Genomic DNA, 20,988 nt, shown 5'->3' with positions numbered 1-20,988 from the left:
GTGCTTGTAGGACCAGCAGCATTGGCCTTATCACCTGGGTGCTTGTTGAAAATGAAATCTCAGGTGCTTTCCCAGACCTTCTCAGTTGGAATCTGCATTCTAACAAGATTACATGTGTTCTAGTACAAGTTTGCAAGGCAGTGCTCTAGGCTACACTAATTACACCAAACTGACAGAAACCTGCTAGGCATTTGTGGCCAAGATGTGCATCACTATTTGTATCCTCAACTATACTTTTCTACATTCCTTCCTGATGCGGCAATCATATACTTATTGATTCATGAATTCTTGTCTAGTGCATTGGTGCATATATGCTCTATGTGAATACCAGAGCTGACAGTCGAGCCATCTTCTCTATTTGAATATACTTATGTACTAACAACCAGCTAGAACATTTCCATAATATTTTGATAAGACTGGATCAAATCAATTGAGAACACACATTTAAGTAAATGACTAACATATGATGAAAAGGAGAAACAAATATGTTAAGAATCTTGGCATTTAAAAAAAAACATAGGAAAATGAATCTCAGATCTCCCTCATCACAAAATGTCGATGCTGGGATTTTTCTGTAAGCACCTTAAATCAGCACCATGCTCTGTAGCTTATAAAAGGCTGTCATATACTTTATCTCCTTTAATCATTGGACAACCCTGGACAGCAGGCATTCCAGTCTATTATGAACACAAGGGGAAAGATGGTATCTTTTGTGCATTCCTGCCAAATGCTATTTATAGGTGTAGCAATTTTTCACAACAGCAGTCACCAACAAGCAAATGATGAAGAGTAAACACTGGCCAACTTCACCTCTGTGCAAGCTCATGCTGAAATTCCCTCCCAGGGCCTGGTCAGCCTCCAGCCAGACCAGGTAAGTTTCCCAGGGCATGGTGGAGGCTCCTGCTCCAGCCTCTTCTCTTGGAGTGGCAGATTTGCTCACACAAGCTAAGGGCTCCGGTCCACACCTTGGAAGGTTTCATCCCTTAGTGGGCACTCCCATAGTTCTGATCCAATTCTAGGTGAAGCCCCTCATTCCCTCTGAAATTGTCTCCCCACCCTCAGACCAAGAACTGCGTGGCTTTCCTTGGCCTGGAGCAAACAGTTTAGTGCCTGCCCCCAAAGGGCCTAGTCCAACAGGTATAAAGAACATCTGACTCAGTCTTTGAGAAATAACCTGACCCTTAAATTAACATAAAGTCAATCAATCCCAAAAAAGCTTCTCAGGCTCAGCGCTGGCTGTGAGAAGAGGTCTTTGAAAACAATCCTTAGTAGCTCATGCCTGTCACCACTCTACCAGCTGCAACAGACACTCAGAAAAACAAAGGCGGCTGATTGAGCTCAGAGGAGGCAATGTCAATCTCTGCAGATAAAGAGTTTGTATTCTTAACTACTGAAAAAACACCCGATTTGAAAAACTGTTATGGCTAGAAAAGAAAGAAAAAAAGAAAAAGCCTTTTACAACTTGCACCCTCCTGCCACTTGTTAACCTTGTGATTTTTGGCTTAACTTCTCATCAACTGAAATAGTCGCTTTAATGATGAAAAGGTCATGAGCAGCCAGAGGCTATGAAGGTCAGTAATGCAGATTTTATAGACTGGTTTAAGGAACCCACATTTCTAGAATGAACTGCACCCCTTGAAGGCTTTTCAGAAAAATTAGTGAGGGCCTTTAAATGTTCCAGGTTTCCATCATTGGTCCCTTTCTCTCTATGTGTGCATGTACGTGCATATGTGTGTGCGTGCGTGCGTTTCCTCTGCTTGATGGGTCTAGGTAAAAGGAGACACAGAAGCAACTTGAGAACATAATCATATTAATTGGTGAGATTTTACATTTAGAGGGGCCAGAGAAATTATTTTGATCCCAAGCCTGACACAGGTGGCTTGGTGACCATTTTATTTCAGTAGCCGAACCTTCAAGTGACATCTAATAGATGTAAGCCTCCTCCCTCTATCTTATTTTAATCAAGAGACCTAGGTCCAAGAGAAAATCTTAAGAGAGGAAGAGGCCTTACCTGCTGATGCAGTAGAAAGCAATGAGCCGGAATAAATCTGCAAAGCTGATTCCTGAGCCTTCCAGGGAAAAAGCTAGAAAAGAGAAATTTTGGAAACCAGCTGAGTGTCCCTGGTCATGTTCTGGGAAAGGAAAGCCCCTCCAATGATGTGTGCTGCGAGCACAGGACCATCCCAGTGCTCTCAGACAACTACTGTGCAGCTTATCAGAACCAGCTGTCAGGATGATGCACGTCAGCAAGAAACAGGCCAGTGAGGAGTGGATGGCCTAGAAACTCAGCCCCTGACTCACTCAGAGCACATGCTCCAATGCTTGGTAAACAGACCAGCACAGACTAAAATTGCACAACCATCTTTTTTTTTCAAAATTTCAGAACATAAAGTTGGGCATGGGTTAGGGGCCAGTCTGGCTGGAGTGAGAGGCCATCCACATATGACAGGGCTTGGGGAACACCAAGGCCCCCACTATCCTTGACCCTCTTGAGATGAGTCTCTTGGGTTACATCCCTCTTTGCCAAAACAGAGCACCCCTGATAAAAACACAAAGCAGAAGAGCACAAAGTCTGGGGGATAACACAAGATCTCCGTAAGTCAGCTTTTGTTCAAATTCGGTGTGAAAGGTTCTAAAACTCATCTATGCTGCGTGCTCCCCACTGCCACCACTGCCACCACAAAGTGCACAAGCTCCCTCATGGAGAAGAGACGTTCTGGTGAGATAGTGTGCCATTTTGTACATCTTCCAAATGGTGGAACAGCGTGTGGTTTGACTTCAAATATTCATGTATTTACCAATGACTGCTCCCACCATGCTGGCTGAAGGGCCATTCATGCAGTCATTCTTCCAAAAACATTCCAAATATCCGTAGCTTTGTGACAATTTCCCCAATCGAATGAGTTTTTCTCTGTTTTATAACACTCCATATCCTCATTTATTTTGCTTATTACTTGCGTATGATGTATTATTTTCATTATTTAGTAGCACCAAAACATACCCATGCTCTTACACATCTACCATGACCAAGAGACAGACAAACACACACACGCACACGTGCACCACAATTTAGTGAGTTAAGTAGGAGGGTAGTGGGAACTGAAATTTTTATAAATGGAGTAACTTATGGGAAAACAATCAATACAAATATAGGGTGGTATTTATTAATATTAAGGCACATTGTCCAGATTTTATGACAAAATAGCCATCTGTTTTTATAGCAACTTCCTCCTTTTCCAAATCACTTTTTCCTTCCTTTTCCAACTCATAGAGAAGAGAGGCCCTGAGAAGGGGCCATATCATGATGGGACCAAGGCCTGGGGTAACCAGCTATAGCTACCTTAATGCTTTGCACATACTAGTTCTATCAACCACTTTAAGTTCCTTGGAAAGGAATAGAGAAGTGATAGACGCCTTGACAAAAGAGGGAGGAAAAACCTTTAGCTGGGAGGGACCTAAGATCAAGAAGGCTTTCAAGTACAAACACTAAACAGGTTTCCAGACTAACTTATCACAGTGAACTTTGTATATTAGAAGGGATTTAAAAACCAATTCTTGGCTAGCAGACTTCCAAAGGCTAACTGGGCATTGCCTTTTTCACTTAATATTTAATTCATTATCTTCAAAATGGTAGGTTTAAAATCTATCTTCTGATTACTTCCTACTGTAAATAAACTGGTATGAATCATTCACCAGGTTTAATGACTGTTCTTGTGTCCCATGCGGAAGTTTTTCTCTGGTACCAGTGACCTTGTGAGACCTGGAGGAGAAACACTGCTGGACCTGGATTTACAGCTGAACTTGAAGCTGATCACAAAGAGGCTGGGAAGTGTCAATTCTGCTGGAAATGTCTCCTCCAGACTTAGTTAAAAGCCATATGTCTTAGTGAGACTATAAAGTCCAGTGTGAGTATACTTCCATATCTCCCCTTAGGTTGACTTCAATACCTTCAGGTTCTTCAAATGCATGGAGTGAGGCTCCCTGAGGTCAAAACTGAGGAGTGAGAATTCTGGTCTTAGTCTTGCAATTGAAACAGTCAACAGGCTTCCAAATTCACTTCCAGCCTATGTACTTCAGCTTGCTAACCTGTGATTTCAATGAAACCTTTGCCTTTGGGGTGCAGATCTCTCTTCTGATCCTTCTTGGAGGCTTGGCAGTACCACAGAACTACGTGTTTCCTTTTTAATTTAAAACCTGGCCATGAAATGGCAGGAAGAAAACCAATGCTATGAACACCACTCTCACCTCCAAACTTTAGTTAATTTTTCCAAAGGGCTGGATCCTGCCTCTGATTAGTTGCATTTCACAGAAAACTGAACAGTGATCGCATGGAGGGAACACATCTTCCCAAGGATTATTCATGACGATGTGCAGGCACATGTTTCAGTATTAGATCCCATAAAAAGGCAGCGTGCCTCACAGCTTAGTCATCAGCAAACCTGGGCACCAAATCCTGCTCTGCAACCGGGAAGGCAGTGAGGAAGCCAATGTCTGTTAAGTTTCTGCCATATGCCACGCAATAGGCTGCATACCTTGAAGTTTTAACGACTCTCTGAGGTTACTCTCACCCCACTATACAGATAAGAAAACTGAAGTTCCCAGGGTAGATTACCTGCCCAGTCATTCAGTGAACAAACGACAATGTCAGGACCCATACCTATGTCTGTCTGTCCTGAAGCACAGGCTCTTCCCACCTGTCAGAGAGGCCTGAGGCCCTCATGTCAACCAGGGCCTAACCATCCAGTGATAACTTACTGTATGTGCTCTCCTTTATGGCAAATTCCTTGAGTGGGGCTCCAAATTCACAGGGCAGGCGAAGTGAGAGGACTTTCTTCTGCATTTTGGTGGATTTATGAACCAGGAAGATCTAGGACGGAAAGAAATTCAAGCTTAGGAAACATCTAGAAGGTTGGAATCTAGGCATATGATTTTCTGCACCTACAACATCCATGAATAGAGCTCTCTTTTATAGCTGAACTGCAAAGCTCAATGCAGGACACTGTTCTATGAGAAATATTTGATCTGAAGTGAGCATGCCAGAGTCACCTTTCTTTGATAACTGGTTTCCATAGAATTCTACTTATCCTTCAACAGAAGCTTCTCCATAAGGTAAGACCCCCCTTAGACTACAGAAGCATTTCAGTTTGGTGATTGTTTTGTGTGACACATTCTCTAGCCTGGTCTTATATAGGTATCTTGGTTGATGAAACCTAGATTCTAAACACAGGCAATATGGGAAAAGTATGAGTAGCAAATTGGAGGTTCATTGGCTAATTTGGCTCATGGGTATATTTATGATAGATATTTGAATTTGTTGTGAACTGTGAAAAGAGAGGAATTTTTTGTCTTTCACATTAAAATCTGAATTTCTAGCTTCTCTTGGAAAATGGGGTGACATGGCAAGACCAGGCATGGCAACAATCCACTGGAGCCAAAATATGACTGCTCCACTTGGAAGGTTGGTAGGTGTGCTCTGACATTCATTACAGCCAACACCAAGGTTTGCGGTCCACTTATTCCTGACTCACTTCACTTTCAACAGCTCTCTCCAGGTCCTAATGTTTTCAGACACATGCTTACTATAAACCAGCCCAACTTCTAGTACTGATGTCTCAGAACACCTTTCTGGCTTCCTTCACTGCAGAGGCAAGTATACTCTCTCCTGCTATTCAGTCTGTGCACTGTATAACTCAAATTTGAGAAAATAGGGGCACCATTTACCTAAACTACAAATAAAATCGTGTCCCCTAGAGTGTGCAGTGGTGGCCTGGCAGAGTCCTTGTTCCCTTGCATAGTACATGATCCTTCTCCAAGGTACTGTTCTGTTTCTTTAACCAAGTCTGTTCTTCCTTCTGCATTTGAACACTGTGCTCTCCGTTCCCCTACCATTCTTTACATTTTACATTTAATCTTTACTTTGGTCTGTAAGTCCAGTCAGTAGCTCCCAAGAAACATTTTGGAGGTAGGAAGGAGGGGTTGAAAGGAAGGTTTCTGGAGTGAAGCGTTTGGTAAGGAGCAAAACCTCTGAGTTCTCTTTTTCTTCCTAGTCTCCATGAGGAGGAAACTATGGAATTTATTTGGTAGCTAGTCCTGGGAATCAGTGTCTTTGGGACACTCTAAAATTGAGACAAATGTTTCCTAAATACTATCTTGATGGGTAAAAGCCCAAAGCACTGCTGAGAGGCAGCTGTTGGTTGGTGGAAAAGAAGTAATATTCCCTTATGCAGGAGGAGATCTCTTTGAGTCTTGGGGGTCAGGGATACTGTAACCTTTAGACCTTATCTCCTGAATCTCTGTAGACTTAGATCAGGGGCCAGTGAAGTATGGTCTGTAGGCCTGTAGACTAAATCCATCCTGCCACCTACTCTTGTAAATTAAGTTTTACTGAAACACAGACACGTTCATTTGTTTACATATTGTCTACAGCCACGTCTGCACTACAAGGCAGAGTTGAGTGTTTGGGATAGAGACTGTATGGACCACAAAGCCAAAAATATTGGCACTCTGGCTATTTACAGAAACAGTCTGCCAAGCCCTGTCTCAGGCTGTACATTAATCAAGGATGGTGGGTACCCCAAGGACCCATGTCACCAAGGCTAGTCTTTCAAATCCCCTCGCACACCTGCTTTTCCTACTCTTCAGCATTCTCACTTCTTCTGGTGCATTTGGCCTCTACTGATTGATGTCACTCCTGTCCTCACCCTGCCCTCAGCCTGCCCCATCCCATCAGGCAAGTCCTGGCAGGAATCACATGGGTGGCTGGAGAGAACATCGCGCTGACTTGTTCCCCACAGGGTCTCAGTAGGAATGGGCATGCCTCACACCACAGGGGGAACTGCTGCCTAGCAACAGAGCTACCTCCCTCTTTAGAATTTTTGGCAGAAATGCAGAAGCAGACAACTTAACCTCAGGCAAGTGGGGGCCTAACAGAAGGGGGTCTTCACTATACAGACCAAAACCAGAGGCAATAAGCCGGCATGCTGGCCAAGGAATTTTCTGCAAAGATGATCAAATACTGCGCCTGTCACCCTGAGCATGTTCCAACAAAGTTCTTAGTCCTGTCTGTTTCTGTCAGATGAGAAACAAAGACTCACTTATAAATCAAAAAGTGATAACAGACAGGATCTGGCTCAAAGTAAATTCAAAAGCTTTCTATCATGCCCAATTGTTACAACATTCTCAGCCAGCTACTGATGGAATTTTCTCTTTGTCTTTCTACCCACTTCTTAGTTTCTAGCTCTTGCTGCATGTTGTTTCAAGTGTTATTTTATCAGGGATTTAGTGTAGTTATCCCTTTTTTGGAAGTAGATCTTATATATAAGTATTGTCCAATAGAACTTTCTGTGATGACGGAAACGTTTTATATTCTGCACCATCCTTTGTGGTAGCCTGCAGCCATCTGTGGCTAGTGAACACTGAAAATGTGGCTACTGGAACTGAGGAATTGAATTTTTTATTTAATTTTATTTAATAAGTGTAAATATAAATAGGCACATGGGGCAAGTGGTTATCATAATGTACAGCAAAGTATAAACCAATCACTGAATAACTTTTTTTAAAAAGGAACTTTTATAGAGCTGTGATCTTAATTAAAATGAGATTGCACTTGAATAGCCAGTAGCTGAAGAAACTGAACTGGACTTTGATCCATGTGGAAAGCCCAAGAAAAATGATCCTCATCAGCCAGAGCAGAGAAGTCTATAGATACAGAACTTTGGAAGGTTGGGTCCCAAGTTGGATGGCTGGGACCTGGCAGGATTCTCAGGCTCAGAAGAAAGTAAAATAGTAGGGATGACCAAAACCCCACAACCAGCTCTTCCTCAATGTTGGATCTCAAGAGGTCAGGCCCAGGGACTCTGGCCAGCAGCCCCTCTTCATTACTGAGGTGCCATTATCCTGCTGAATCTTGCACTTTCCAAAGAAACTAAGCAGATGGAGACAGAAAGACAAATTGTGAACAACTCTGTTCCTGGGAGCTGCGTGCAGAATTTTCCTGCATTGCAACCCAGGTACACACCAGAACCACCATGTTCCTTACAGGCTGCAAAGACTTTCTAGAACTCCAGGTCTTTCTCTTTCAAGGACACAGCAGCACTGCCTGCCTCAGCGTGTTTCCCTGTGGTTCTGAGTCTTACCCCTGGAGGCTGGGACTGGAGGACTTCTGCTACCTCCTCCTCACTCAGACTCAGCTGCAGCCATATGGGGTGAGTGTGAAGAAGCCGGTCCAAAATGCTGAGCCTGTTGGAGAGGCTGTCATAGCCAGAATCCCGGGGACAGGTCTTCATATCCTTTTCCTTGGAATAGCCATCATCCTTGTGTCTTACCATGCTAGAAAAAAGAGAATTGGAAGGGGTCAAAAGGCTATGGCACAATTTCCCAAACATGGAGACTATCCTACATTCTCATAGGCTAGGCCTGTCATACCACATACCCCATCTTGTCATCACCTCTTCATTTGTCTTCCCCACCAGACTGAAAGCCTTGAGGGCAGACACCACATTGTATTTCACTCCATAGCCCTGATATTAAACAAAGTACTCAACAACACTCAACAGACCCAACCTTCTCTTTCTAACCTAGTTTTGTAAAGGTTCTAAACATCCTAACTGTTGTTTAGTCTATCTCCTGCCATAAAACATTTCTTCCTTTGAGCACAGAACCCTAAGTTCTAAATTCCATGTGGGAACCATGAAGTCCTAAGGCTCAACAGACTATATCATAAGAAAGACCATGGCAGCCCTGGCCGGGTAGCTCAGTTAGTTAGAGCATCATCCTGATATGCAATGGTTGTTGGTTTGATCCCTGGTCAGGGCACATACAAGAATCAACCAATGAATGGATCAATAAATGGAACAACAAATGAATGTTTCTCTCTCCACCTCCCCCCCCAAAATAAATAAAATTTAAAAAAAGAATAAGCATGGAATGCTCTAAAAACAAAAACATTCACACTCACATTTATGCATACTGATTTTTGCGCCCAAGTGAATTGGATTTCATGTATTTTCACACATGTAGGTATTTTTATTACTAATATTATTTATAATGAAACCTTACAGTAAAATGTTGCAAAGCTATTCGTAAAATCATATTAACATTATTCATAATCACCATAAAGTGGAAATAGCCCAAATTTTTATAAATTGAGTAGATAAATAAAATGTGGCATATTTATACTTTTATTCAGCCATAATATTCATTCATCCTTTTTATGAAAGAAGTACTGATCCATCCTACAATGCAAATGAATCCTGAAGACATTATACTAAGTAAAAAAAAACCCAGGCGCCAAAGGACAAATATTCTTTGATTCTGTATATATGAAATATCTAGATAGACATATGTACAGATAGAAAGATTAGTTGTTGTTTGGGACTGTAAAGGGATGCAGGATGGGTAGTGATTGTAAATGAATATGGAGTTTCTTTTTGATGTAATAAAAATGTTCTGGAATGAGATGTGCTGATGGTTGTATAAAAGTTGTGAATATACTGAAAACCACTGAATTGTACACATTAAATTTTTGAATTCTATGTTATATGAGTAAAATCACAATAAAAAAAATCACACTGAGCTCCATTGTTGCCTTTGGTCCCAACATTAATCCTGTTATTGAATATTTAGTCCCCACTTTACAAATGAGGAAACTGAGGGCCAAGAAGTTATCAAGCTGTCCAGAGAAATAAATAGCCATGAGATGGCAGAACTAGAAATTCAAGTAGTCTGGTGTTCACCCAACTCTGCAGATAATAAATAAGATCATGAATGCAGGATAGCTTGTATCTCTGTGGTGTCTATCCTTAGTCAGGCCCTTTGGAAACATTTTCTCATTTACTCCTCTCAAAAGCTCCAAAAGGAAGATACTAGGATCCCAATTTAAAAAGGAGGACCGCCCGAGAGGTTCAGACTGATTGAGCAACTTGATCAAGGATGTGCCTCTGTTAAGAGAGAGAGGATGGAAATTCCAATCTAAGGCTGCTTCGGTTCTGGGGTCTCTTTCTCTCTACCATGCTCAAAACTCTCTCTCCTTGTCTCTCAAAGAGCTGGCCATCAACACCAGTCCTAGAGCAACCAGCAGGAACATAGGCCTAACCATTCATGTCTGCAGGACCAAGTTCAGGTTGGGGTACAGATGATCTTCAAATATCTAAAACCCCCAAATTCCAAAGGTGTGGCCTGGATGAAGTCTTCAACATTGAGAAAGATAGGCGATGGTTCCGAATGTAAGTTAAGAGTGGGGGAAGGACGTGTGTTATTTCCATGTGGATCATTCCACTCCGAGGAAGTTGTATTGAATATGGAACACGTCCATCTAAGGCAATCAGTTCTGGGTATGCAGACTCAATAACAACACCCACAACGGATAGTCCATGGGCCAGCCAGAGACCCCCTAACTCCACTCATACACCTTTTTGACTTTTTACATATCTAAAGACTCTCATACTTTTATTCCAGAGTTACATTTGGTTTTCTCTCAAATATGTGAATAGTTTCCTTTCCTTCTTCTTCATGTTTCCAGATGGGAGAATCTGCCAAAAAAGGACAGTTTCTCATTGTGCAAATGACATTTCAGGGCCTCCAGGTATGTTGAAGTGAATCTTTGCAGCTAATAAGAACAAACTCTTCAAAATGAAGCTGGTGTTAAATGCCTTTCACATGAAGAGGAGAGTTTCGACCAGTGATTTTTCAACCCAGCTGCCCATTAAAATCACCTGGAGAACTTAAAAATGTTTTGATGGCCGGACTGCACCCAGATCAAATAGATCAGACACATAGGGTGGAACTCAGGCATCGGATTTTTTTAAAGTTCTGCAGGCAATCCCACAAGGTAGCCAAGTTTACAACCACTGCTTTGGATCAGCCCTTGAATCTACATGAGAATCACTTGTGATTTGTTAAACCATGATACTGGTTTCAGCCCCAGATATTCGGATCCCGCAGGTCTGGGATGTGCCTGAGGCAGCATTTCCAGCAAGTTCTGGCTGATGTTGCTAGTTTGAGGAGCACTTGCTTGAGACCTAAGGGTAAAAATGTGTACTGGCACCCAGATCCAGTTAGGTGGGGCTTTTTGAGGGGTAGAAGAAGGGCAGTAACATGCCATTGAAAGAACTCAGAACCCACATAAAGTAACATTTAATTCCTGCTGTCTCAGGTTGGTGATATTTTGCCAAGACCAAGTTCTGCAATCCCTAAAACAGCAATCTTGACTGTCATGTGTGCTAAGAGTAAATATGCTGACAATCTTCCTTCCTTAGGAGGATACATCCTGTGATACCTCAGTTATTTCAAGAAGCTAAAGAGCCTTTGTTCTGACAATTGCCTCAGCCTAAAAAGCCAGGGCCTCAAAAGGAGGTTAGTAAATAAGATTCATGGGGCCTCATAAAGGAGCAACCATAAATTAGATCTTGTCTTTGCAAATGACTAAGCCAATGCCTTATTCAGCTAGCTATGTGAGGTTTATAGCCTATTATTACAGAACAAATTGGCTTTTATCAGCCAACTAGAAGGACAACCTTCCAGAAAGATCTAATAAAGGAAATGCTGAACCTGCAGTGAATACTATTGGTGCCCTGCCCAGTCCCCCTTTATCAGATTGGGCACCCATGCTCCTGCTGTCTGTCCCCTTTTCCTGAACATACCTAGGAAGTTATGCCCTCCCCTGCTAATAATACAAGGTGAGGAGTGGTCTCCTTGCCTAAAGATAGGATAGCTCTGGGGTGTTATTCATGATTCAGAGCTCCTTCGGGGATCAGGCTGAGGCTAGACTTCTGCTGGGCCCATATCTTTGCCTGGTTTCCTCCCCTCCCAGCCCATATCCTTCACTCCTTCACACACTGCTCTTGAGAGACTCTCTCAATAAATCACAGCACAACAATCCCTGTCTCAGGCTCTGCTTTTAGGGAATTCTACCTAAAACAGAAGCTGATGAAATTAACAGAAATTAGAGATTCCTAAAACAGATGTCTGCTTCCAAACACAAGGGAGGGCAAAGAAAGAGAGGCTTTAAAAGATAAACCACTGCGATATAATCCAAGAGATCATATGATGATATGGTCACAGTGGGATGGCTGCGTGAGAGACCGACCTCTGTTTTTGAGCTTTGTTTTTTCTAATCTGAAAGTGGTACCTCCACCATCATGTAGAAATGATGCAAGCACAAATTACAAGTGGATGCTACCACAAGTAAGTGAAAGACATTAGAGAATAGAACATTTGCCATTTTAAAATGTCCCATTGAATGCTTATCATAAAAAGGAAAAGGAACCATGACAATGGAGAAACCTGACAGACACCATCTTAACCAAGTGATCAGCCTCAACACCTCCCAAAATAAGACACCTGATATCAAGTGCCTCCCCTGCGAAACTCTAAGAAGTGTTACCTAACCTAGACTGTAGCCTACCAGGTAGCCTGGCATATATTAACCTTTATTTAGAGCTTATAATTTTGTATCAATCAACCTGCAACCCCTCTTATATCATTCTAAAATTTGTAAGTTTTGTGTAATGCTATCTTTTTGCTGCAAGTCTCACAGAAAGACCAAGACTTAGCCAGATGTTTAACCATACCTATGTAATCCTGACATAGATTGCTAGAACTGTTTTTCAGGAACAGGCCTGGGATGTCTTGCAGGGGGTGAATGGCTGAAGCCACCTGAGACCAGCTGGGGCAGTCTGAAGGACTCTCCAGTGACTTCCTCAAGAACTTTCCTCATTATACTCTCATTATAATACTCTCCACCCAGGGGCAGAGATTTTCCATCATTTTTGAACACGTGATGTATGTATAACCATGTTTCCTGACTGCGAGTGCGTTGGAATGTCCCCACCTATACATGCAATGATGAAGTCTACTTTAATGTTTACACATGATTTCCCATAATAAAGATGGATTAGATGCTTTGTTCAGGGACATACTGTTCTGGGAACAATCTCTAGTGTGTCTCTGTCAGCTGGCATTATAAAATTCCTTCTCATAAAGTCATCCAAAGTTGTCTTTCCGCGGGCAACTAAAGAACATTCAAACCTGGTTTGGTGTGGAAACAAAGGTTATAATACCATGTAGGTAGTTTTCCTGCCCCGAAATGTGTTTAACTTGAATCGACACAAGAGGAAACAATCAGACAAAGCCAATTTCAGGGACTTTCTGCAAAACCACTGGCCTGAACTCTTCAAAATGTCAATAGAATTGTAAAAAAATGGCTGTGCAATTACAAATAAAAGGAAAGAGACACGATTACTGTATTGTGTGCACATATGGGATCAGAATAAAAGTTATAAAGGACAATTAGGGATATTTGAATAAGGGTATGTGTTAGATAATATTACATTGTGTTTATTTTCCTGCGTATGATAATTTTAATATGGTTATGAAGGAAAATATTCCTGTTCTCAAGAAATGAATACTGAAGAATTTAGGGGCGAAGTGTCAAAATGTTGGAAAGTAGGTGTCAAGTGCTTAGTCTCCCACCCCCTCAAAAAAAAAGTAAAGTATAGAGAAAATGTGGCAAAATTTTAACAACTGATGAATTTAAATGAACAGTACTATTCTTGCAACTTTTCTATGATGTTTGGAATGTTTGAAATTTCTTAAAATAATAGGTTGGGGAAAATGAGGAAATACCTACCATCTCACTGGAGATAGATATATATATATATATATATATATATATGTATATATAAAAATTCACTTTTTTTTTCAACTATTACCACTATTTTCAAGTGTCTAGGTCTGCTTTCACAGGGAGATAAAGCTCAAGTGTGAACTCAGTGACCCATACCCACATGTAAAAATACTAGGCAAGCTATAGACTGTCCCACAAATGTAAGGTGCCTCTGGGGGCAGACAGCAAACACTGAAAAGCTCTACACTATCTCTGCCCACATTCCAACTAACCCAGACCTCATGCCTCTAAAGCATATTATACCCACTTAGCGGGGCAGGACTGGCCAGTACCAGCTACATTCTGGTCTCACCCAATATTTGGCTCTTCAGAGTGTGGGATGAGAGTTGCCCTTCCACTTGGCTGCATTACCTTCATTCCCAGGGCCAGGTGTGAGTAGCCTAGGCAGGTTAAAAATAAGTGATTGTAGAAAGTGAATTCTAATGTAGGACAGGCAGAAAGATGCTAGGCCTAGTTTTATTAAATTTCACAGAACTAGATTCATCTCAGAGACTCCAATAACTTGCAGCCATTTCCAAACGATGCTCTTTCTTGTCCTAATCCAGAATTTCAGAGAATGGCACAATCTATTAAGCAGCTTCTAGTGACCAGGACACTCAGAAAAGCTCCCTTGTACTTCCCTGTACATCGCCCTCTCTTCCTAAGCAGCACAGCAGAAGTGTATACTTTGACTCTACAGTCCAGTCTTTTTTTTTTCTGAAGGAATGACAGAAAATTAACAAAGCAATACTTAAAATACATAAAACTTTCATGTGAGACTGTTTCTGTGGAAAAAATACTGATGCAGTAAATAGTCAACAACCTCCTCTCTATAAGAATATAATATATAGATGATATGTATAAGAATATAAGAATCCTATTTTGTTGAATAGCAAAAATAAAGTTTAAGAAGATTAAAGACATAAGGCAAAATACCAATCTACTACTATCAACAAGGGTGGTGCATGTTCATTTGGCTGGCAGGTCTCAGCCCCGGTGCAGTGCTCTGGATGACTCTGTCCTTGGAGTTAGGACATGGGGACAAAACAAGTAAACACACAAAAAAACAAAAAGCCTCCTAAACCTTCTCTATGTGAGCTCAAAACTTCATTAAGCTCAACAATGATATATTTTAAATAGACAATTTGTATCCACATCCATAAATGTGTTTGATTATTTTTGAAGAACAAAATCTGCTTCAGTTAAATACTTAAAGTGTACTAAGAATTTTCCTTTCCACAGTAGACTGTTAGATCATAGTTCAACTAAAAAAAGAGATTGGTGTAGTTAATTAACAACTTCTGAAAACCTTTCATATAATGAATGGCAAGTCCTCTGTGAATTAAATCAGGTGGGAGGTGACTTGATCAAGTAACGATCTCCTAAACCTCGCTCTCAGGCTTCCGTCTGTGTGTGCACGTGAGTGCATTTGCCTTAGCACAAACATGATCCCTTCTGCCTTGGAACTTGGTACATTTGCCATCTATCTTCATGGAAAGGTCACCCTTATATTTTTATCTAAGTATTCTGTTTTGTTTCTACTTACAGAATTAATGGGCTCTATAAATTGAGTCACCTGGCTGACAGAGTCATCAGAACTGGTTGGAAGACAGAATATCATAACCTCCTACAATACACTTGGCTTTTGGCCTTTGTCTCCTACCCTGCGTCCCATGAGCTGGCCCCAGGCACCATCCTTGGTCCCCCATATCAGGCTTTACAAAAGTGTAGAAGGGAATTCTATTCTTGGGAGGGGATCCCTGCTTATGCTGCCTGCTCCTTCCAGGCCAATCCCAGGGTTGGGTGTGGGACTGAGTAACCCACAAGGGCTGCCTTAGATATGAAAGTTGAAGGGGTGAGTGGCAGGGTCCACCCAAATATTACCTTCCTAGACTTTACTGGATTTCCAGCAAAGTGCTCCCTGATAACCCTTAGGAAAGACTCAGTGTTCTTCAACCTAAGGGGCTGATTTCCTGAATGTCCCTTATAGACTTTCCAGACTTTTAAGAAAAATATTATTTTTTTCCTTTTTACAGTTAGTGCCTAATATATAAACAGTCATAGAGTGACTCAAGACAAATTGATTCACTTATTATCAATAGGATGCTAACTGCATCAATAAAACAAAACAGTAATAAACAACAAAAGCAGAGCCCAAGGTTCCAAGTTGCTTTTGCCCAGGACCTAATTATAGCTTAATATTAATCACATTGCCTGTCCTCTAACATAAAGAGCTGCAGTCCTGCTACAAAGTAAAGAACTCGAAAACAAAATAAACTCTTTGGTGAAATAGTGTAGATTAATTCTAGCATTTTATAACTTTGCAATGGTATTAAAAATTGACAACATATCTCAAAGAATGCTGGATACACCTAGGCAGTACATGAAGGCATGGTTTTTATTTTAGTGTCCCATACTTATTTTGATAGTTATGTGTATTTAATGCATGGTGAAGATATTAAATTTATTTTTCCCCATTTTTTTTAATTGTGGTAAAATATACGATATAAAATTTTCCATCTTAACCATTTTTAAGTATACAGTTTGGGGATATCACATATAACATATTATTGTACAACCATCATTACTATTCATCTCTAGAACTGTTTCCTCTTACAAAACTGAAACTCTAAAATTACTAAACAATAACTTTCCATTCCCTCCTCCCCCCATTCAAGGCAACCATGATTCTAGTTTCTGTCTCTGTGATTTTGACTACTCTAAGTACCTCTTATAAGGGGAATCTTACAGTGTTTGTCTTGTCACGAGTGGCTTACTAAATTTACTTTTTGAAATAAATGTAAAAGGTGAGTCAATTTAAAGAAAACAGGCAAATTAATAGTAAAGATGGTGCATAAGTAAAAGAAAATTTGTAACACAACAGAGGATATTTTGTGTAAGACAATTTGGATTAGAACATAATATTTTTTTCTGTATTAATTCCTAAACCTCTGATTACAAACCTCTCCTATATTATTTACAAACCTCTCTCTTAAACTCAAGGGAGAAGATCACTTTGAAATGTATGTATTTGCCATTGCTCAAGCTCCCTCTTGCCTGTGTCAAGTTATTCTTGAGTGCTCATTGCAATAACTGGCTCCTGGGCACTTACCCCCATTTTATGAGACATTACATATTTCTCTCTCTTACTTGCCTGACCTCACCCCCAGGCCACGCTCAGGCCTAGCCCAGGGCAGGCATTGAGTAAATAACTGCTTTGAGCAAGAGCAGGGACTGGGTAGGAGGTGATCTGCAGACAACAGGTTTATTCCCTGTGAGTGAGGAAGAGAAGAAAGAAGCTCAGTGGAAATGTGGTGGCCAATGGGTCTCTCCCTTAGCTTTTTTCTACCCCTCTCACCTCCATGCATAACCTCTGATTCAGGCCTTTCCTCAGCCAGGCCCTAACAAGAGAATCCAGCTGTTCAGTTTCAATCTCAGGAGACAAAGGGTTCTTGTATCTGTGTTCATCAGGAAATGGGTGGCAAAAATCACCACAGCTACCAAGAGCCCCCTGGCCTTCAGCCATCTTAAGGCCTGGGGTGAGAAAGGAAAGCAACCCAAATCCTTCCAAAACAACAAATCCAAACTTTTAGCATCTCCTTCCTCATTACTCATTAATTTCCTGTATGCATATGTCCTCCGACTTCTCACTGACTAGCAAGGCATGGCTCTGGGTATACAACTCAATGCTGAGGTTTAGCTTAGAACTGAAACTCTATGCCCAGTGACACAGGACATTTTGGCATATTGGTGATAAGTGCTCCATCCAAGGTCCCCAAATTTAGATGCCTTATTCCAACACTGGCAATGAGATTTAGGTTCCAACAAAAGAACAGATTTCACCAGCTGGTTGAACAAAGAAAAAGGCAGGGGTAAATGGTATTGGCAGGAAAGTGGCCTGTGCTTCAGGCAGGTACCTGAGTGAAATATGGAAAATCCCAAAGTGGAAACACCACACCCACACCAAGGGAGGCTCTAGCAGTTAGTTATCAACCGGTTCTCATTTAACTGGAGTCAAAACCACCCATTTCCTGTGCATATAAAAGCATTTATATCAAAATGCTAACTAACTTTTGTAAGGCATGTCACAGTTTCCATCCAGTCAACTCCAATTCCAGTGGAAAGAGTACTTGCAGGTCTCAGTTGATTCTTCATAACTGTGAGGCCTTGATCTGCTACTGTGTATTTAGCCTCAGTTTCTTGTGTCAGAAGATGGATTCTTAATTTAAACAAGGAAAAAAGAGAATCTGATACTAAGCCAAACAAAATCTGAAAAGAACTGATTTTAAGAGCCTGGACTGTCTTGGGAACTATAAGTAAAAATTCTGTTTAGTAGAGTTTCCAAAATGTCTCTTTAATTTTCTCCTAATTTTTAGTAATTCAAAGAAAGAAAGTAAGGTAATGTGTTCCCATTTTAGGACACAAAAACTATTCTATAAACAAAATTCTGGATTTAATTTAATGGCAAACTTTTTTTAATGGCAACCATTTTAGGGTGTCTCCTGGCAGGTCCTTATAGCTGGAGCAATCTCCATCCTTGGTAGATCTAGTCCCAACCTGTACTCTGGAGCTGGCCATGCTCAACACTCAGATGGGAAACAAAAAAAGGATAAAAGGCTACTTTTCTTAATATTTTTGAATTGAAATTTCCACCCATATCTGTCTCTTTGGGGCCTCCCTTCCTTATTCGGCCAGTACTGAGCCTTCAGCAGAGCCCCAGTCTAAGAAAGCCTTTTTACATGACTTTGCCTCTACCTGCTGCCAGGACAAGAAGGTGCAGCCCTGGATGTGGCACTGCAGAGGGTCCAGGATTCCAGCTACAATCAGCCATTGCAGGGATTGTCTTAAGAATTAAGGACCAGACAGAAGTTGGAGTCTTGGACCAGTGAATCCTTGTCAATATAAGAAGTGGAAAGCAAACACACTGCAGATACCCAGCAGTGACAAAGATGCCAAGCTTGGTAGAAGATGAATCAAGGCTTCCTAGAACTGGGGGAAGAGAGGATGGGCCTGTGATCAATGGTTTCTGAAAATGCATTAGTGGAAGAGGCTCCTTTATGTAGAGAGACAGAGAAAACAATAGCTCACACCAAAAGAGATCCATCCTATAAAAATTCCTGGCACAAGGACCAATTCCAACTTTTGTTAAACACATATATACACACATAGCAAACAAATATTTCTCAGAAAGTCTTCAATTTCAAAAATACCTAGTAGTTGATGTCTACTGTTTTCTTAATATGTTCAATCATGGAAAAAAACTTCATTAGAATTTGTGAGGCTGAATTAAATGCCTATCCTGTAATACTTAAGTCAGGAGAAGAAGGGAAGTCCAAATTCATTCTGGCTACATAGGGAGCACTGGCTAGTTCCTCAGTTTATGGTTGAGAAAATTTACCCACGACCCATGATGGGGAAAGTAATGGGCAGAGGCCTTGGGGAGGCGATATTCTTGTAAGGATCATGACCTATTTACCTAATTTGTGAGAGATATTATAGGCCATCCAGTTTATCCACTGATTTGAGGTCAAAATGTTAGAAATGAATAGAACTGAGCTTGGGACCAATTCTCTGACTTGCGCAGTTTACCTATACCACACAAGTTGATATTTTAATTCCTCGGGGCCTTTTTTGTCCCCTTAAATTCCCAAAGGAAAATGACAAACATATTTTGTGTTGCAGATTTTATTCCTGTGTGGCAAAGGGTTGCTGTTTTCTGAGGGAAGAGGACTTGACTTCCTCAAAAAGATTTCTAGAAGTATGTTGTAGGAGGATTTGTGATTTTTAGGTTCTATCTACTGAGGACTAAGCGGAGAGAACAACAGAAGAATGGGAACAAAAATGAGTGTCTGCCTCTGGGGAGAAGGCACTGCCATTTTTACAAGAGGAGGAAGATTTGGTGGCATTTTTTGCTTATGAACTTCCTCTTGTAGACTCCTCAGCTAAAAATGAAAGGGCAGATATGAAGCCAATGCTGGCAGAGGCCTTCATTTATTCCTGTAAAACTAAGAAATGAAACAAAGAACCTGTTGTTTTGGGTACCCCTAGAGCTGAAAAGAGGAGGAGAAGGAGCCAGGCGGCTCTAAGTCTTGGCCTGTTGACCTTTGAGCATAAGCAGAGGCATACACCAGACTTCACAGAATGGCAAGTACTTTGTAGATTTGCAGTTCTTGGTCTTTAAGTGCTTTAGGTTACATTGGTGTTATTTCATAGCTGGATTTAATCAGTACTGCATTATAACCAAGCAGATGTTTCATGTCCTAATCAACTACCAACACAGCTGCAAGGCAAGGTCTGTAAAGGATAAAATATATCTAACTATAGAGTATGCCATTGTGAAAATTGTGTGAAGCCAACCCAGGATACATTGTGAATTTCCAGGATGATCAAAAACATCCTTTAAGTCAGTGAACTCATTTGTGATGTATCATTTAAAATGCACAGAAAAACACTGAATGGATACATATCAAGGCAAAGAAATAAGATAGCCAACAAACTAACAGGCCACTGGTTAAGGACTTAGAGCACATCCGAAAGTCCCACAGCATCTGAGAGCAGGCCACTCTCCTAGAACAGTCACACTTTTCAGAAAGGTTGGTTTTTCTCCTTTCTTGTGAGCTCCAGTCTGGTTCAGCACAACACGAGAGGCTTACAATTGTTTGCTGCAAGATATTAGGTATATTTTCCAGTATTTTAGACCCCTTGAAAGAAGTGTTTGGTGTTATCAAAGTTTATGGTTTCTTCTTACACATGATCTATTTCTAAGAATTGTAGATTTACATTCCCATAATTCTTGAATATTTGTCAGTGCCTGCCTGTTCACATTCTTTCTCAAAGAATATCTTATGGGAAAGACAATAGAGAAGCTCTTTGACTTGGGTTGAGATTGTGTCCTGAAAGGCAGCTGAAAATCCATTCATCTGATACACCCGAGTAATACCATAGACACAGCTACTCTTTCCTTCATTGGAGTCAGGTCAAATGGGCACTTTGTGGGGGTACGGTGGTCATAATTAGAGGAGGTCATGTAGCAAAAATAGATTCACAATAAGACATTTTCCTATCTTGCCAATTGAAGATGTTCTGCAATGACTAGCTCAATTTCCCCTAAGGTATTTCTTGATTTCAAGCCACCAGGGGTGTTTGAAATATGGTTTCAAGGAGTTCTATGAGATTGACTAACTCTTTGCTCAAACTGTTACCAATGTAGCAACAACTAAGTTCAACTTTAAGAAATATTTAGCTGGGACTCAAATCAAAGATCTGGAATAAAAGGAAGAAATAAATATCCAACTGGAACAGAATGGAGAAACAAGAATTCATAA

The 20,988-nt window shown here is 40.9% G+C and overlaps 1 protein-coding gene across 6 annotated transcripts in view; it reads right to left on the bottom strand.

The window, feature by feature from the left end:
• RIN2 (Ras and Rab interactor 2) overlaps positions 1-20,988 on the bottom strand; it is a 105,209-nt gene that overhangs the window by 31,915 nt on the left and 52,306 nt on the right. For 4 of the 6 annotated variants that reach the window (XM_054574122.1, XM_054574121.1, XM_054574123.1 and 1 more), the window contains 3 exons: positions 8,136-8,328; positions 4,756-4,867; positions 2,012-2,084 (listed from right to left, as the gene is read on the bottom strand). In XM_054574122.1, coding sequence (XP_054430097.1) covers positions 2,012-2,084; positions 4,756-4,867; positions 8,136-8,328 — 378 coding nt within the window. Of the gene's footprint in view, positions 1-2,011; positions 2,085-4,755; positions 4,868-8,135; positions 8,329-17,734; positions 17,883-20,988 lie in introns of all 6 variants that reach the window. The other 2 variants (XM_054574124.1, XM_054574126.1) reach the window with 1 other exon arrangement.

The sequence above is a fragment of the Pteronotus mesoamericanus genome, unplaced genomic scaffold, assembly GCF_021234165.1.
Source record: "Pteronotus mesoamericanus isolate MK-2021 breed Mesoamerican mustached bat unplaced genomic scaffold, CSHL_Meso_final contig_25, whole genome shotgun sequence".
Lineage (NCBI taxonomy): Eukaryota > Metazoa > Chordata > Mammalia > Chiroptera > Mormoopidae > Pteronotus > Pteronotus mesoamericanus.
The sequence above is the reverse complement of the archived record's forward strand: the minus strand, read 5'-3'. Positions and strand labels throughout refer to the sequence as shown.